General features: G+C 46.4%; 1 protein-coding gene across 1 annotated transcript in view; it reads left to right on the top strand.

The window, feature by feature from the left end:
* The window catches only part of LOC140719218 (transient receptor potential cation channel subfamily M member 4-like), a 124,341-nt gene that overhangs the window by 31,650 nt on the left and 76,636 nt on the right, over positions 1-16,055 (top strand). The window contains exons 5-10 of the mRNA XM_073033660.1: positions 446-612; positions 2,797-2,974; positions 6,310-6,374; positions 6,712-6,894; positions 9,877-9,979; positions 14,036-14,154. Coding sequence (XP_072889761.1) covers positions 446-612; positions 2,797-2,974; positions 6,310-6,374; positions 6,712-6,894; positions 9,877-9,979; positions 14,036-14,154 — 815 coding nt within the window. The remainder of the gene's footprint in view (positions 1-445; positions 613-2,796; positions 2,975-6,309; positions 6,375-6,711; positions 6,895-9,876; positions 9,980-14,035; positions 14,155-16,055) is intronic.

Genomic DNA, 16,055 nt, shown 5'->3' with positions numbered 1-16,055 from the left:
AATCATTGGGTATATTTAAACCAGAGGTTGATAGGTTCTTGTCCAGTAAAGGTGTCAATGTTACAGGGAGAAGGCAAGGCAATGGAAATAATTCAGCTATGACTTTATCACCGAGCAGACTCGATAAGCCAAATGGCCTAATTCTGCTCCTATGTCATAAGGTCTTATGGAATTTAAAGTGAATTTTGGAAGTGCCTCAGAGATTTTAAAAGGTGTTTAAGGGCAGCATGGAAAGGGGACAAATAAATTCGATGCTGAACTGTCAGTACATTCAAATGATGAGGGAGCAGTTTATTGGAGGTTGCTATGAAGGGTTTTGGAACGAACGGTGCAAGGTACAGTAAACGGAACTGATCGTCTCTGTCGTTGGCTGTGGGTTGTTGCACTTCGCTGCAGTCGGACTCTGTCACTCATTCTCGTCTCCTGGTTGTGCCCTGTCTGGCAGGAGCCTGGATCATGACGAGTGGGCTCCAGATGGGGATCGGCAAATACGTTGGCGAGGCAGTGCGTGATCACGCCACCGCAAGCACCCACACAGCCACCAAGGTGGTTGCCATGGGAATCGCACCATGGGGAATAGTGTACAATAAGAATTGTCTCGTGAACCCCAAGGTAACATTAGCACAGTAAATGTGTGTGTGGGTGTGTACGTGTCTGTGAAAATGGGATTGTGTGTGAGTATAGGAATGGGAGAATGAGTGAGAATGGGAATGTGAGCGTGTGTGGGAAAGGGAGTGCGAGTGAGAAGGTAAGTGTAAGTATGTGTGAAAGGGAGTGAGTGTGGGAGAAATGATAGTGTCAGTGAGTATGAGCAAGAATGGGTGGGACTGAATGGGGAAATAGGACTGCAAGTGTGAGTGTGAACATGAGTGTGAATATGTGTTAAAGGGATGTAGTGTGAATGAGTGTGTGTGAGTGTGAATGTGAGTGGGGCTGAGTATGGGAATAGGAGTGTGAGAGTGTGAGAAATGGAGTGTGAATATGTGTGAAATGGAGTGAATGTGAGAATGGGAGTGTGAATATGTATGAATGGAGTGAGTGAATGGGTGTGTGTGTGTGAGATCCACAAACTAGACTGTCCGAGTAGGTCTATTGTCTCTGCTACTCCAGCCCTACTGAACTTATGTGCCCATATCTCAATTCCATTCCATCCCCCTTGGTTCAGTCCCTTCCCACCTACATCCGTAACACTTCTCATGTCCAATCTTCTCAGTAACTTTCAATTCTCTGGCCCTGACTGCCTCATCTTCACCATGGACGTCCGGTCCCTATATAGTTCTATCCCCCATCATGCAGGCCTCAGAGCTCTCTGTTTCTTTCTTGACAAAAGAACCAATCAATCCCCCTCCACTACCACAAAATGGTCCTCAGCCTGAACAATGTTTCCTTTGGCTCCTCACACTTTCTCCAGACTCAAGGAGTAGCCATGGGCCCAGCCATGCCTGTCTCTTCGTTGGCTATGTAGATCAGTCTGTGTTCCCTGGTTATACTCCCCAACTCTTCCTTCACTACATTAAAAACTGTGTTGGTGCTGCTTCATGCACCTATGCTGAGCTTGTCAATTTTATCAACTTTGCCTCTAACTTCCACCCCATCCTTAAATTCCCATGATTCCCACAGTTATCTCTTCCCACCCTATTTCCTGTAAACAAGCTGTTTGTTTTCCTCAAATTCTTTGCCTCCGCTGAATGTGTTCCCAGGACGTGACTTTCCATTCCAGGAAGTTAGAGATGTCCTCCTTCTTTAAAGAAAGGGAATTCCCTCCCTCTACTATTAATGCTGCCCTCCCTCACATCTCCTCCACTTCCCAAACATCTGCACCAGCTCCATTTTCCCATTCCCTTAATAGCAATAGAGACTGTCTTGTCCTTACCTAGCACTCCATCAGCCTTTGCATCCAACACATTATCCTCCGCAACTTCTGCCATCTCCAAAGGGATCCTACCACTAAACATATCTTTACCTTCCCCCCTCGCTTTCAGGGATCATTCCCTCCATGATTCCCTTGTCCATTCCTCCCTCCTGGCACTTATCCCTGCAACTGGCCAAAGTGCTACACCTACCCATTCACCTGCTCCCTCACCTCCATTCAGGGCTCCAAACAGTCCTTCCAGATGAGAAAACACTTCACCTGTGAATCTGCTGGGGTCATCAATTGTGCCCGGTGCTCTGGGTGCAGCCTCCTCCCACTGGTGAGACCCGTCGTAAATCGGGTGACCACTTCGTCGAGCACCTCCGCACCATCTGCCAGAAGTGGGATTTCCCGGTGGCCAAACATTTTAATTCCCATTCCTGTTCTGACGTGATGAGTAAGAGTGAAAGGGTGATTCCTTGGGTTTTGTTTATTATTCGCCTTGGCACAAGAGGAGACCACCCTCACGGTGCTGGAGCAACACCTTCTATTCCGTCTGGGTACCTCCAACCTGATGGCCTGAACATCAGTTTATCATTCCAGTAAACAAATCCGACTCCTTCCCACTGGCCTCACCATCATCTTCCAGCTAGTCTCTTCCCCCCCCCCCCCCCCCAAGCTTTTTTATTCTGGCATCTACCCCTTTCCTTCTCAGTCCTGAAGAAGGGTCTCGGCCCTACACGTCGACTGTTTACTCTTTCCCATAGATGCCGCCTGGCCTGCTGAGTTCCTCCAGCGTTTTGTGTGTGTTGCTCTGGATTCCCAGCATCTGCAGACGTTCTCATGTTTATGATTGTGAGTTGGAATGGGAGTGAGTGTGAATGTGGGAGTCAATGTGTTTGGCAGTGTATCTCCAAGGCCAGGACTGGCTCTCACCTGCCCAGGGCTCCTTTCCTGTGAGGTACACGGTGACCAACGACACGGAGGCGCAGTACGTCCTGGATGACAACTACTCTGCCTTCCTTCTGGTGGACAACGGCACCAACAATCAGATGGGCGGCGAGATCCAATTCCAAGCTCGTCTGGAGAAACACATACTGACCCAGAGGACAGGAATTGGCGGTATGTATTCTCATGATGAAGCAATTTGTTTCGCTCCCCTTGACCGCTGGGACAGGCCATTTCCTTCTTGTTCTCTCCAAGTCTTTCTCCATTTTCAACATCACCATAAATTGCCTCACCATTCAAGGGATAATAGACAAAACTCTAGGAATCACCTTCCCTCACTCTCACTCGTCACCCTCCGGAGATTCCGGGATTTCTTGGTGCTTCACAGGCATTCACTTCGCGAAGGTGCGTGGCTGTCACGCAGGAACTCTGACACTGCCAACCCTCGTGGTGAGACGGAAGCATGTACCCCCAGAGTACTTCTCACACAGGGCATTCCAAACGAGACATCACACCCTAAAAAAAAAAGCATCAGCTATATTCATCAACACACACAGTCAAATGCATCTTTTGCATCATTATTTGTGATGTTCTGCGGGCAGCCACGCTTCGGGCCCACAACTCAGTAACTCTAACCCGTACATCTTTGGAACGTGGGGGGGAAACTGGAGCACCTGGAGGAAATCTATACTGTTGCAGGTTTTGAACCCCGATCAGTAATCTCTGGTGCTGTAAAACGATCGTGCTAGCTGGTCATCAGAATACGCACAAATTCACGGTTTGCACACGTGGTAAAAAGAGGCGCATTCCAGACGGAATCTGCTCCTTTTACCAACACCTTCGGCAAGACAATTCTGAATCCACACAGCCAGGTTTTCCTGGATCCCATGCCTCCTGATTTTCTGAATGTGCCTACCTTGGGTAACCTCAGCAAAGTGTGCAAGGTCAGATCTACGATCACAGATAGGCATAGATTGGGTGGACAGCTAGAGACATCATTCCCAGAGTGGAGAAAAAGTCTCATCAATCCTCAGCCAGCACCGAGATCTCGTCACTAGGACTGGAAGCTGTGTTCCTGCACTGCGCACTACATGTACTTTAAATGATATTTTATTAACTTACTTATGGTAATATCTTGGTTTATGTGTCGAGTGTGATGTATGTCTTGTTGGTGCACTCTGTTCTGGAGGAATGTTGCTTCATTTGGATGTATGACAACAAACTTGAACTAAAATGAGTGAGCATAATTTTTGGTGGAAAATGGGGGGGGGATGTCACAGGTAGGGTTTTTACAGAGAGAGTGGTGGGTCCATGGGGTGGTGGTAGAGGCAGATACATTAGGGACATTTAAATTCTCTTCACTAAGCAAATGGATGAAAGAAAAATAGAGGACTATAGGAAGGGTTAGATTGATCTGAGAGCAGATTGAAAGGTCAGCACAACATCAGGAGCTGAAAGGCCGGTACTTTTCCATACATTGCAGGCTGATAACACAGTTGGGTATTATGCAACTGTGTGCGCGCGCGCACACACACACGCGCGCGCGCACACACACACACACACACACACACACACACACACACACACACACACACACACACACACACACACACACACACACACACACACACACACACACACACACACACACACACACACACACACACACACACACACACACACACACACACACACACACACACCCCCCCCTAATTGATGTCGTGCTTTGATGGGACACACCAGGTCTCAAAGACTTCAAACACCAAATGTTCCTCACTGAACACCACATTGCCGATCAGACATTACACACTAGCAGTAGTAGAAGTGTAATCACTCAAGTCGACTATGATGTTCTCCTAAGGAGTTGCCAGTTGGTAGGTACACAGGTAGCTGTGGAGGCTGATCCGGGATCTAGGTATTCTGATGCAAGAATAAGTGGTGACTCTAGTTAGTTGTTGGGTCTTTTGGTTGTTCAGTCTCTCCTTTCACAGCTGCCGCTTGTCCTCTGCGGTACAGCGGAGGTCGATCTCGTAGCGCTGCTCCCTGTTGAACAGATTTCCTCCAGGTGGGTCTATCGAGTGCAATGTCTTCCCAGTTTTTAGATGTCCCTTTGCATTTCTTCAGGCTGATTACACTCTGCACATTTCGCATTACAGGCCTGATGTTACAAATCAGATGACAAACATGACACGACACCAAATACATATCAGATTGAGATCCCGATTCACTTATTTATCACCTGTGCATTGAAACAAACAGGGAAATGCATCACTTGTGTTAACAACCAACACAACCTAAGGATGTACCGTGCTACACCCATAATGCAAAAAACTGACTTCATCCACAGAACAGATCAGAACGGCAACACTTCAGAATTAAATAGAAGCCAGTGCAGGATTGGTGTAAACTGCTGTTTGATGGCCCACTCAGTCAGTCTCAGCCAACGAGAAATGTGCAGTGTGACCCTGTGACTCTATTCCAAGGGCATTATTAATCTGGAGCAATGTCACTGTGACTGGAGGGCGTGAGTTAGAAGAGAGTGGATAGGCTAAGGATCTGAATTTATGAGAATGAGGGATGAACCTACAGGAAATCAAAGGGGGATTGATAAGCTAAATGGTCAGAGTCTTTTAACCAGAATAGGAGGGTCTAAAACTAACGGGCACGGACTTAAGGCAGGGAAGGGAAAGATTTAAAGTAGAGCAGTTTTTTCACACAGAGGGCAGTGGGTGTTCAGAATAATCGCCAGAGGAAGTGCTAAAGTCAGGCACAATTACAATGTTCACAAGACATTTGGACGAGTACATGGGCAGAAAAGGTTTTGAGGGATATGGTCAGATGGCAGTAGCTCAGGTTGGGACAAAGGGCCTGGTGTCATGCTGCCTAACTCCATAACTCTGTGACCCAACGGCCTGAAAGAGTCAGCCAAGGTTAAAGATTAGCTTTATTTGTCACATGCGCTTTGAAACATGCAGTGAAATACATCATTTGTGTCAAATTAAAAGGTTTCTGACAGACAGCTCATAAGTGAGTCATGTTTCCAGCAACAACATAGCATGCCCATGACTCAGCAACCTTAACTTGTTTGTCTTTGGGACATGGCACCCAAAGAAACACAGGCTATCACGAGGAGAACGTACAAGCTCCTTACAGACAGTGGTGAGAATTGAACCCTGATTTTATAGCTGGCTCTGTAAAGCATGATGCTATGCCAGCTATGCCACCACGCTGCCCAGAATCTCATGTCAGTTGCCAGTCTTCACTCTGGGCATTATTATCCATGGCAACCTCACAGGACGTGCGCTGACCATGATCGACAGGGACACAGGTGGCAAACATTAAAGAGAAAACCGGGTGACGATACCTTGGCACTTTTCCCAGAGTGCAAACACTTTAATCCACAAATGTGGTCCACAACCATCTCCCGAACAATGACATCCAGCATGCCAACCATTAACCCCTTGTGTATGTAAGAGCTTTGTGCTGTATCTGTCTATGTTTCTCCTCAGGGAGAGGGAGCATTGAGATCCCAGTGCTGTGCATGCTGATTCAAGGAGGGACCAACATGCTGGAGGTGAGATGGAATCCATTCTGTTTCTCTGAAGGGGTTTCCGGGGGTGAGATCAGCAGGGCAGGACTGGGAGGGTGAATTTGGTTTGGAGGACTGAGTCGGGAGAATAACAATGGATGGAAGTGACTTTCAGAGAAGACGAAAGGGATATGCCTTGGGCTACTAAGGGATATGCCATAGATGCTGCATTAGCCACCGTCTTCACTTCAAGTTGGTTGACCATTGGCTAATGTCAAAAGAGTGCATGTACTGGGTGAAAGTGTTTGTGAGTAAAGGAACAGCTGGGTCTGTGCATTGAGCAGTTGTGTCTTATCTGACTAATATTCCCTGGTTGTACTAGAGAATATATGAAGCCACAAAGAACAACATTCCTTGGCTCATCCTGGCAGGTTCGGGAGGGATTGCAAGTTTCTTGGCTGAGGTCATAGAGGAGTCGTTCACAGTGGAAGCTTTGAGATGCCACGCGGAAGAGTGGTTGCAAAAGCTTGCTGCTCCTGAAGATGTCCCTGGCCTGGTGAAGCTGGTAAGACCGCGGCGAGGATGGCTGGGGAGGGTGAGACAGGGAGCAAGTTCATGGGTAGGAGCCATAAAAATATAAGCTGTAGGAGCAGAATTAGGCCGTTCAGCCCAACAAGTCTGCACCACGACTGATTTATTATCCCTCTCAACCCCAGTTGTCCAGCCTTCTCCCCATAACCCTTGACAGCCTTACTAATTCAGAACCCATCAGCCTCTGCTTTAAATAGGCCCAATGACTTGGCCTCCACAACCATCTGTGGAAATAAATTCAATAGTTGCACAACCTTCTGGCTAAAGAAATTCCTCATCATTTCTGTTCAAAAGGGACATCCTTGTATTCTGAGGCTGTGCCCTGCTGTCCTAGACTCCCCCACTATAGGGAACATTTCCTCCAGCCTCTCTAACTTCAATATTCAATTCGCTTTCAATGAGATTCCCCCTCATTCCTTGAAACACCAACGAGTACAGGCCCAGAACCATCAAATGTTCCTTGTGTTAATCTTTCATTCCCAGGATAATTCGTGTAAACCTCCTCTGAACCCTCTCCAATGTTAGCACATCACTTCTTAGATAAGGTAGCTACAACTGTCTCACAATACTCCAAGTGTAGTCTGACCATTGCCTTATGGAGCCTCTGTTTTACCTCATTTTAATTTTCTAGTTTGCTTGAAATGAATACTAATATTGCATTTTCCTACCTTACTTCTGACCCAACCTGCAAGTTAACCTTCAGGGAATGCTGCAGCAGAACTCCTTAGACCTCCTGCATCTCCGATTTCTGAATTTGTACCTTGTTTAGAAAATGATCTATGTATTTATTCCTTCTACCAAGTGCACTCTAGCTAGGCCTTTCAATATTCAAGCCGTCAGCTGGGGCTTAGCCGTATCAGTGGGTACAACACCAAGTTAGGCAGAGTTCATTGTCATGTGCACAGGTAGAATGAAGAACTGGCTTTCAGCAGCATCATGTGAAGGTAGGATAGAAATTACACCCAAATTATACACGCCAGTGAAGAGAACAGAAAAGTGCCTCCTTCTTTCCTGTGCACCTACCAGGGCATGAAACAACCAATCAGGATATTTTCAACAGGGCATTTGTTTATTCAGATTTATTTATCGTATGTACATCAAAACGTACCGCGAAATATGTGTTAACAACCAAAACACCCAAAAAATACACAGCAAGTGCTGGAGCAGGTCAGGCAGCAACGATGGAAATGAATGAACAGTAGACCTTCTGGGCTGAGACCCTTCATCAGGACTGGAAAGGAAGGGCGAAGAAGCCAGAATGAGAAGATGGGGACCGGGGGAAGGAGGACAAGCAGAAGGCGATAGGTGAGGGCATGTGGGTGAGAAAGGTGAAAGGCTGCAAAAGAAGGAATCTGATAGGAGAGGAGAGTGGACCGTGGCAGAAAGCAAAGGAGGGTCACCAGGGGAAGGTGATAGGCAGGTGAGAAGAGGTAAGGGGCCAGAGTGTGGGGGGGAATAGAAGAAAAGGGAGGTGGGAGGGGGAAAAGAAAAGAAAATTACTGGAAGGAGAAATCGATGTTTGTGGGGTGGAAACTACCCAGACAGAACATGAGGTGTGGCTGCTCTGCCCTGAGGGTGGCATTAATGTGGCAGAAGAGGACCAATGTGTCGGAATGCGAATAGGGATAACAATTAAAATGGCTGGCCACTGTAAAATCCGCTTTTGGCGGATGGAGCGGAGATGCTCGACAGAGCGGCCCCCGCGTTTGCGTTAGGTCTCACCAGTGTACATCAGCAGCACCGAGTACAATTGACGACCCCAACAGCTTCACAGGCGAAGTGCTGCCTCACCGGGCAGGATCGTCTGAGGCCCCGAATGGAGGTGAGGAATGTGTCGCATTTCTGCCCAGAGGGAGAATTAGTGGGAGGGGTGAATTTACAAGGAAACTACGGAGGGAGCAATCCCGGTGGAAAGTGGAGAGTTGTGGGGGTGGGGGAGGAAGTAACGCTGTTTTGTTGGTAGGATCCCGTTGAAGATGGCGGAAGCTGCGGAGAACAATGCGTTGGATGTGGAGGCTCGTGGGGTGGGTGGTAGGTGAGGACAAAAGGAACTCTAACTCTGTTAAGGTGGTGGAAAGATGGTATGAACACGGATGTCTTGGAAATGGGAAAGATTCAGGTGAGGGCAGCATCAATGGTAGGATGTGCTGTGCCATCTTAGATGTTAAACAATCAGCTCACCAGGGTAGGCTCAAAGGATTTCATCGTTTGTGACAAAGGAGAGATGGTCTCTGTTCTATTTTCTTCTCCTTCCTTCTTTATCTTTTTCTTTTCTCTATTTTTTTCTCCATCCTATTTTGTTCCCCATACTCTCTTCGCCCATTTTCCTATATCACCCCTGGGTGCAGAATAGCATCACAGAATTAGGCTTCTCACCCACCACATTCATGCTGGGATCAGAGGGGCCAGTTTGTCATACAGAGGGTGGTGGGTATAAGGACCAAACTGCCAGAGGAGGTGGTAGAGGTGAGTACAATTATAGCATTTAAAGGGCGTTTGGACAAGAAAGGAGATGGTTACAGGCCTAATAGACAGACATCGTGGTCAGCATGGACAGGTTGGGCTGAAGCATGCACTTCTCTACTGTACATCCTGCTGAGTCTAAGGGCATTAAGTTTCATGTGTACTAAACCAATTTATCAGCACTTGGTTCATCGTCCTCTGCTCCTCAACAATTAAATTGCTTGACTTTCTTAGTCTCTCTCTTTCCTTCTCCAGTTGAGCATATTTGGGTTGTGTGTTTCACCCATCAGCCTCACACTAAATGAACAAGGCTCTTCCTTAGCTAGGATTGAGAAGGCCATAACACTCTTGGCTGGTGATGCCATCAGGGGTTCAAGGTGTCACCATGGAGCTGACTGCTACAAGGCATGATGGGATCTTGGAGGACTCTGAATGGATAAAAAACATAATCTGAGGGGTCCTGGATAAGTTAAAGATGTATTCTAACTCATAGGTGGAGAAGATTGTTAAAAACAAGCATTTGATGACAGTCTACAATGCAGACCAGGAGGGAGTGGAGGAGTTTGACACAATTATTTTGCAAGCATTGTTCAAAGGTAATATTTACTTTATTTCTTTTGTTTAGAGATATAGTGTGGAACAGGTCCCTCTGGCCCAATCCCAAAGCTTTCTGTTTATTTTCATTTTCTGGACAATTTGTGGGCAAGGAGAGTGGAAGAGGACAGTTGTAAAGTTCATTAGGCTGGGTAACAGCTTCTTCCCCAGGTTGTGAGACTTCTGAACACTCTGTTACCACCCGATACACAATATTTATGACTGCGGCAGTACTGTTACGCTGTTTATTATTTAACTATATGTCGTATATGCTCTTTATGTCAACTTGTACATCTATAGAATATTTTTATCATGTTAATATTATTGAGTTGATATATTTGATAAGTGATATATGTACTGTGACTTACACCATGGGCCAAGAGGAAAGTTGTTTCATTTATCTGTATACATATATATGTTTGAATGACAATGAATGTAAACATAGTTTCACTAATCAAACTATTTTTTCCAGACCTCGATATCCCACAGTACGGTAACACCCTCACTCTGGCCCTTGCTGTTCCTCAGCCACTCACTGTACTGCACTTCCCGTCCCCGGTCTGTGAACCAGCACCGGGGGTGTGAATGCTGAGAGGGGGCTTCTCACTCAGATCCCTCCTGTACAGAAGAAATCCCACCAGCAGTGTACATTGTGGTTGGGCCGGCTGTGGTGGGGTAGTGATAGTCACCCACCCACCCACCTCTTTGCAGAGCGGCACAGTAGCGAAGCTTTAAATCGCCTGAGATCGTGGTTCATTTGCCACTGCTGACTAAGAAGTTTGAACATCCTCCCTCTGACCAAGTGGGTTTCCTCAGGATGCTCCAGTTTCCTCCCACATCCCAAAGATGTAGGGTTAGGGTTAGTAAGTGAGGGCATGTCATGTTGGCACCAGAAGCATGGCGATGCCAACAGAACATCCTTGAACTGTGCTGATTGTCGACACAAATAGCACATTTCACTGTATGTTTTGATGTACATATGACAATTAAAGCTAATCTTTAATCTTTACTTTAGAAATTGTTGTAGACGGCAGATTTGCGAATAGGGTGTGGCAACAGATGCAAGTCCACAACCAACGTACAAAAGACAAACGGCAAATACAAAAGAAAAAAGTCTGGCATGAAAGGTTAGGGGAGAAGACAAGGGAATGGTGTTGAGAGGAAAATAACTGAGCCACAATCAAATGGGCTAATTCTGCTCCAATGTTTTATGGTCTTGTGGACTTATGAAAGTGTGTCCATAGACAGTGACGGGCTGAGTGAAATGATCCCCTCAGGTTCAAGAGCCTGATGGTTGAGTAGTAACTGTTCCTGAATTAGTGGTGTGAGGAGGATCATGTACCTTCATCCTGTTGGCAGCAGTGAGGAGAGAGAGAACATGGCCTGGATGGTGGATGTAGTTTCCTGTAACAGCGCTCTGTAGATGTGCTCAATGGTGGGGTGGGGTTTACCTGTGCTGGACTGGGCCGTATCCAGTAGTTTTTGTAGGATTTTCCATTCAGGGGCATTGGTGTTTCCATACTAGGCTGTGATGTGCTCTCCACTACACCTCTACAGAAGTCTGTCAAAGTTTTAGATGAAATGACAAATCTTTGCAAGCTTCTAGTAAAGTGAAGGTGGTGCTGTGCTTTCTTTGCAATGGCATTTACATGTGTACTGGGCCCAGAACAGATCCTCTGAAATGCTAACACCAAGGAATTTAAAGTTTCTGACCCTCTCTGCCTCTAATCCCCTGGTGAAGACTGGTCTATGGACCTCTGGTTTCCTTCTCCTCAAGTCAATAATCAGCTCCTTGGTTTTGCTGACTTTGAGTGAGAGGTCGTTGTTGTGGCACCACTCAGCTAGACTTTCAGTCTCCCTCCTGAATGCTGATTTATTACCACCTTAGATTTAGCCAACAGTGGTATCACCAGCAAACTTAAATATGCTGTTGGAACTGTGCTTAGCCTCGCAGTCATAAGTATAAAGTGTTCCCAGTACACCCTGTTCTACACTGAGGGCCGATGCAGACTGGGGGGACCACTTTGTCAAGAACTCTCGTTTGTCCTTCACAGAAATCAGGATCTCCTGGTGGCTACCCATTTCAATTTGACTTCATATTCCCATTCCAAAAAAGCTGATCAGGGCCCCATCCAATGCCATCATGAGGCCAAACACAGGTGGGAGGAACAACACCTCATGTTCCATCTGGGTAGTTTTCAGCCTAATGGCATAATCTCCTATGTCTCTAGCTTCCAATGACTTTTCTCCTCTCCCCTTTACTCTTTTTCCATTTCCCATTCTGGTTACCCTCTTGCCTGTTCTCTTCACCTCATCTGCCCATCACAGACCTCTGGTTCCCCGCCCCCCACCACTTCCCTTTCTCCCATTGCCCATCTTCCTCTCCTATTCAATTCCTTCTTCCTCAGCCATTTACCTCTTTCATTTATCACTTCCCAGCTTCTTACTTCATTCCCCCACCCACCCACCCACCTCCCCCTTCACCTGGTCTCACCTAACACCTGCCAGCTGGTACTCCTTCCCCTCACCCCCACCTTCTTACTCTGCCTTCTGTCCCCTTCCTCTCCAATCCTGACAAAGGGTCTCAGCCCAAAACATCGACAGTTCATTACCTTCAGAGATGCTGCCTGGCCCGCTGTGTTCCTCCAGCATTTTCAGGTATCTGCAGGACTCCTTGTGTGTACATTCTGGGCCGGCTGGTGGCGTAGTGTCATCAGCTCTGGACTTCAAGGCAGATGGTCCTGAGTTCAAGCCCAGCCAGGTCCCAACCTGGGCAGCAGCAGTATCCGTGCTGAAGGAACCTACCTCCGTGTCTCACCGTGTCGTCCATGGGTCATGAAGAGTCGGACTCTACAACAAATGTACATTCTTATTATGGGCAATTTTTATTTCTGAAATCAGAAAGTTGCTCCATCCTAGGCCACTCTGGCCCCACCCTTTCCTTTGTTTCGCGTTGTTCTCTCCATCCTTCCCCACCCTCTCTGCAGCTTAAAATCTAATTATTGTCTTTCTGTCCCAGTTGTAATGAAGTTTCTTCAAGATGAGCCATTAAACCTGTTTCTTCTCCCTGCCCAGATGTGACCTGGTCTGCTGAGTGTTTCCAGCATTTTCTATTTTTAAGCATCATTGTTTTTTGATGGTCACTTTATCCTTTCCTCCTATTTACTCCATTTAAGTGTCACCGACATCAATAATCCAATGTCCTACCTCCATGGGGAAATGTGAAACCTCCGTTAATAACAGATCCTCGGTAGTCAGTCTAACAACAAGCTCCCACCTGCATGAATCCTGTCATTCCCAATCCCTGAACATTCCCAGCTCCCAACTCCTGTAGCCATGGCATCTAAAGCTTTGACAAACTTCTATGGGTATGTAGAGGAGAGTATATTGACTGACTGCATCACAGCCTGGTATGGAAACACCAATGCCCTTGAACAGAAAATCCTACAAAATGTAGAAATTACAGCCCAGTCCATCATGGGTAAAGCCCTCCCAAACATTAAGCACCCTACACGAAGCATTGTTACAGGAAAGCAGCATCCATCATCAGAGACCCCCTCACAACACCCAGGTGTCATCAGGAAGAAGGTACAAGAACTTCAAGACTCTCACTACCAGGCTCAGGAACAGTTGTTACCCCTCAAACATCAGGCTCCTGAACCAAAGGGGATAGCTTCACTCAACTTCAATTGCCCCATCATTGAAACGGACTCACTTTCAAGGACTCTTCACCTCATGTTCTCAATATTTATTGCTATTTTATTTATTATTATCAATTCTTTCTTTTTGTATTTGCACAGTTTGTTCTCTTTTGCACACTGGTTGAACGCCCCAGTTGGCACAGTCTTTCATTGATTCTATTATGGGAATTATTTTATTATGGATTTATTGAAAATGCTCACAAGAAAATAAATCTGAGAGTTGTATATGGTGACATATATATACTTGGATAGTAAATTTAATTTAAACTTTAAAATTTGAACTTTGGTGGGGGTTTGCTTTGCGCAGTTCTAGATTGTGCTCACTCCCTGCTTCTGCCAACCATGCCCCCCCTACAGTCTGTAAGAAGAAGAGTAGCAACGCTCTGGCATACTTGGACGAGCTGAAATTGGCAGTAGCGTGGAGCCGAGTTGACATTGCCAAGAGACAATTATTTAATGGAGAAATCCTGTGGAAGGCAAGTGTTTCTGTGTGTGTGTGTGTGTGTGTGTGTGTGTGTGTGTGTGTGTGTGTGTGTGTGTGTGTGTGTGTGTGTGTGTGTGTGTGTGTGTGTGTGTGTGTGTGTGTGTGTGTGTGTGTGTGTGTGTGTGTGTGTGTGTGTGAGAGAGAGAGAGTATGTATGCCTATGTGTGTATGTATTTGTGTTTGTGTCTGTGCACACATGTGGGACCCAAATTGCAGGTCTTCCAATAAGTTTTATGAGCATTATATGGAGGTCATCATAACCTCCAGGCTTTCAGACTCATAGGTTAACAAAGTCACCCAGCACAGAAACAGCCCCACCCAATCACACCGATTCTATGCTCACACACTCCCACCAACAAGCCTAGATTCTTGAGGGCACATCCGCAGAATACAAGGACGTCCTTTTAGAATAGAGATGAAGAGTCATTTATTTAGCCAGAGGGTGGTGAATCTGTGGAATTCATTGCCACAGACAGCTGTGGAAGCCAAGTCATTGAGTATATTTAAAGCAGAGGTGGATAGGCAGGGTGTCAACATTCACAGGCAAGAGACACGAGAATGGGGTTGAGAGGGTTAATAACCTCAGCCATAATAGAATGGCAGACTCGATGGTGATTTAGATGCATATCATATTTTTTTTACTGAGTTAAGTATTGTATGTAATTAGTTTTGCTACAACAAGTGTATGGGACATTGGAAAAAAGTTGAATTTCCCCATGGGGATGAATAAAGTATCTATCTATCTATCTATCTATCTAATTCTGCTCCTACGTCTTATTGCCTTATTTTACCACTCCCACACGCAGAGGGGGTAAATTACAGCAGCCATTGATGAGCATATCTTTGAGGTGTGTGTCAGTCACAGGGAAAGCACGGAAACTCGGCACAGGTCACATTTGACCCTTTCTCACCGGAGTCATATGTGCACCTCATCCAGTGACAGCACACCCTTTTAATGTTCCTGATTTTACTGTGGCTTGTCTGTAGAGACTGGGTTAAAGGAAGGAGCCCCGTTGTAAACTCTTGCCCTGTTGATCCAGAGTCTTTGGCTTGGAAGAAAACAGTGTGTAAGTTACTGGAAGAGAAACCTGGCCTTAGGAACGAATGGCACTGTCAGACAAGCTGAGGCCAAGGGTGATGGCTCTTGAGTGGCGCAGCCTTTACCGTAACAATATTACAGCGCCAGGAACCCGGGTTAGAACATAGAATAGTACAGTGCATTACAGGCCCTTCGGCCCACAATGTTCTGCCGACCCTCAAACCCTGCCTCCCATATAACCCCCCCACCTTAATTCCACCGGTGGGTTCAATTCCACCCACTGCCTATAAGGAATGTGTATATTCTCCCCATGACCACATGGGCTTCCATAAAATTATAAGGCGTAAGAGCAGAATTAGGCCACTCAGCACATCAAATCTCCTCCATCATGGGTGATTTATTAATCCACTCATTCTCCAGTCTTCTTCCTGTAACCTTTGACCCCTGACTAATCAAGAACCTATCAATCTCCACTTTAAATAGACCCAATGACTTTGCTTCCACAAGCATCTTGTGCCAATGAGCTCCATAGATTCACCACCCCTGGCGAAAGAACTTTCTCCTCATCTATGTTCTGTGGCTGTGTCCTCTGGTCCTAGACTCCCCCACTTTAGGAAACATCCTCTCCATGTTCACTCTATCTGTGTCCTCTGGTCCTAGACTCCCCCACTATAGGAAACATCCTCTCCATGTTCACTCTATCTGTGTCCTCTGGTCCTAGACTCCCCCACTATAGGAAACATCCTCTCCATGTTCACTCTATCTGTGTCCTCTTGTCCTAGACTTCCCCACTACAGGAAACATCCTCTCCATGTTCACTCTATCTGTGTCCTCTTGTCCTAGACTTCCCCACT

This window comes from Hemitrygon akajei, chromosome 31 (assembly GCF_048418815.1).
Source record: "Hemitrygon akajei chromosome 31, sHemAka1.3, whole genome shotgun sequence".
Lineage (NCBI taxonomy): Eukaryota > Metazoa > Chordata > Chondrichthyes > Myliobatiformes > Dasyatidae > Hemitrygon > Hemitrygon akajei.
Note: the sequence above shows the minus strand (reverse complement) of the source record. Positions and strands in the feature narration are given on the sequence as shown.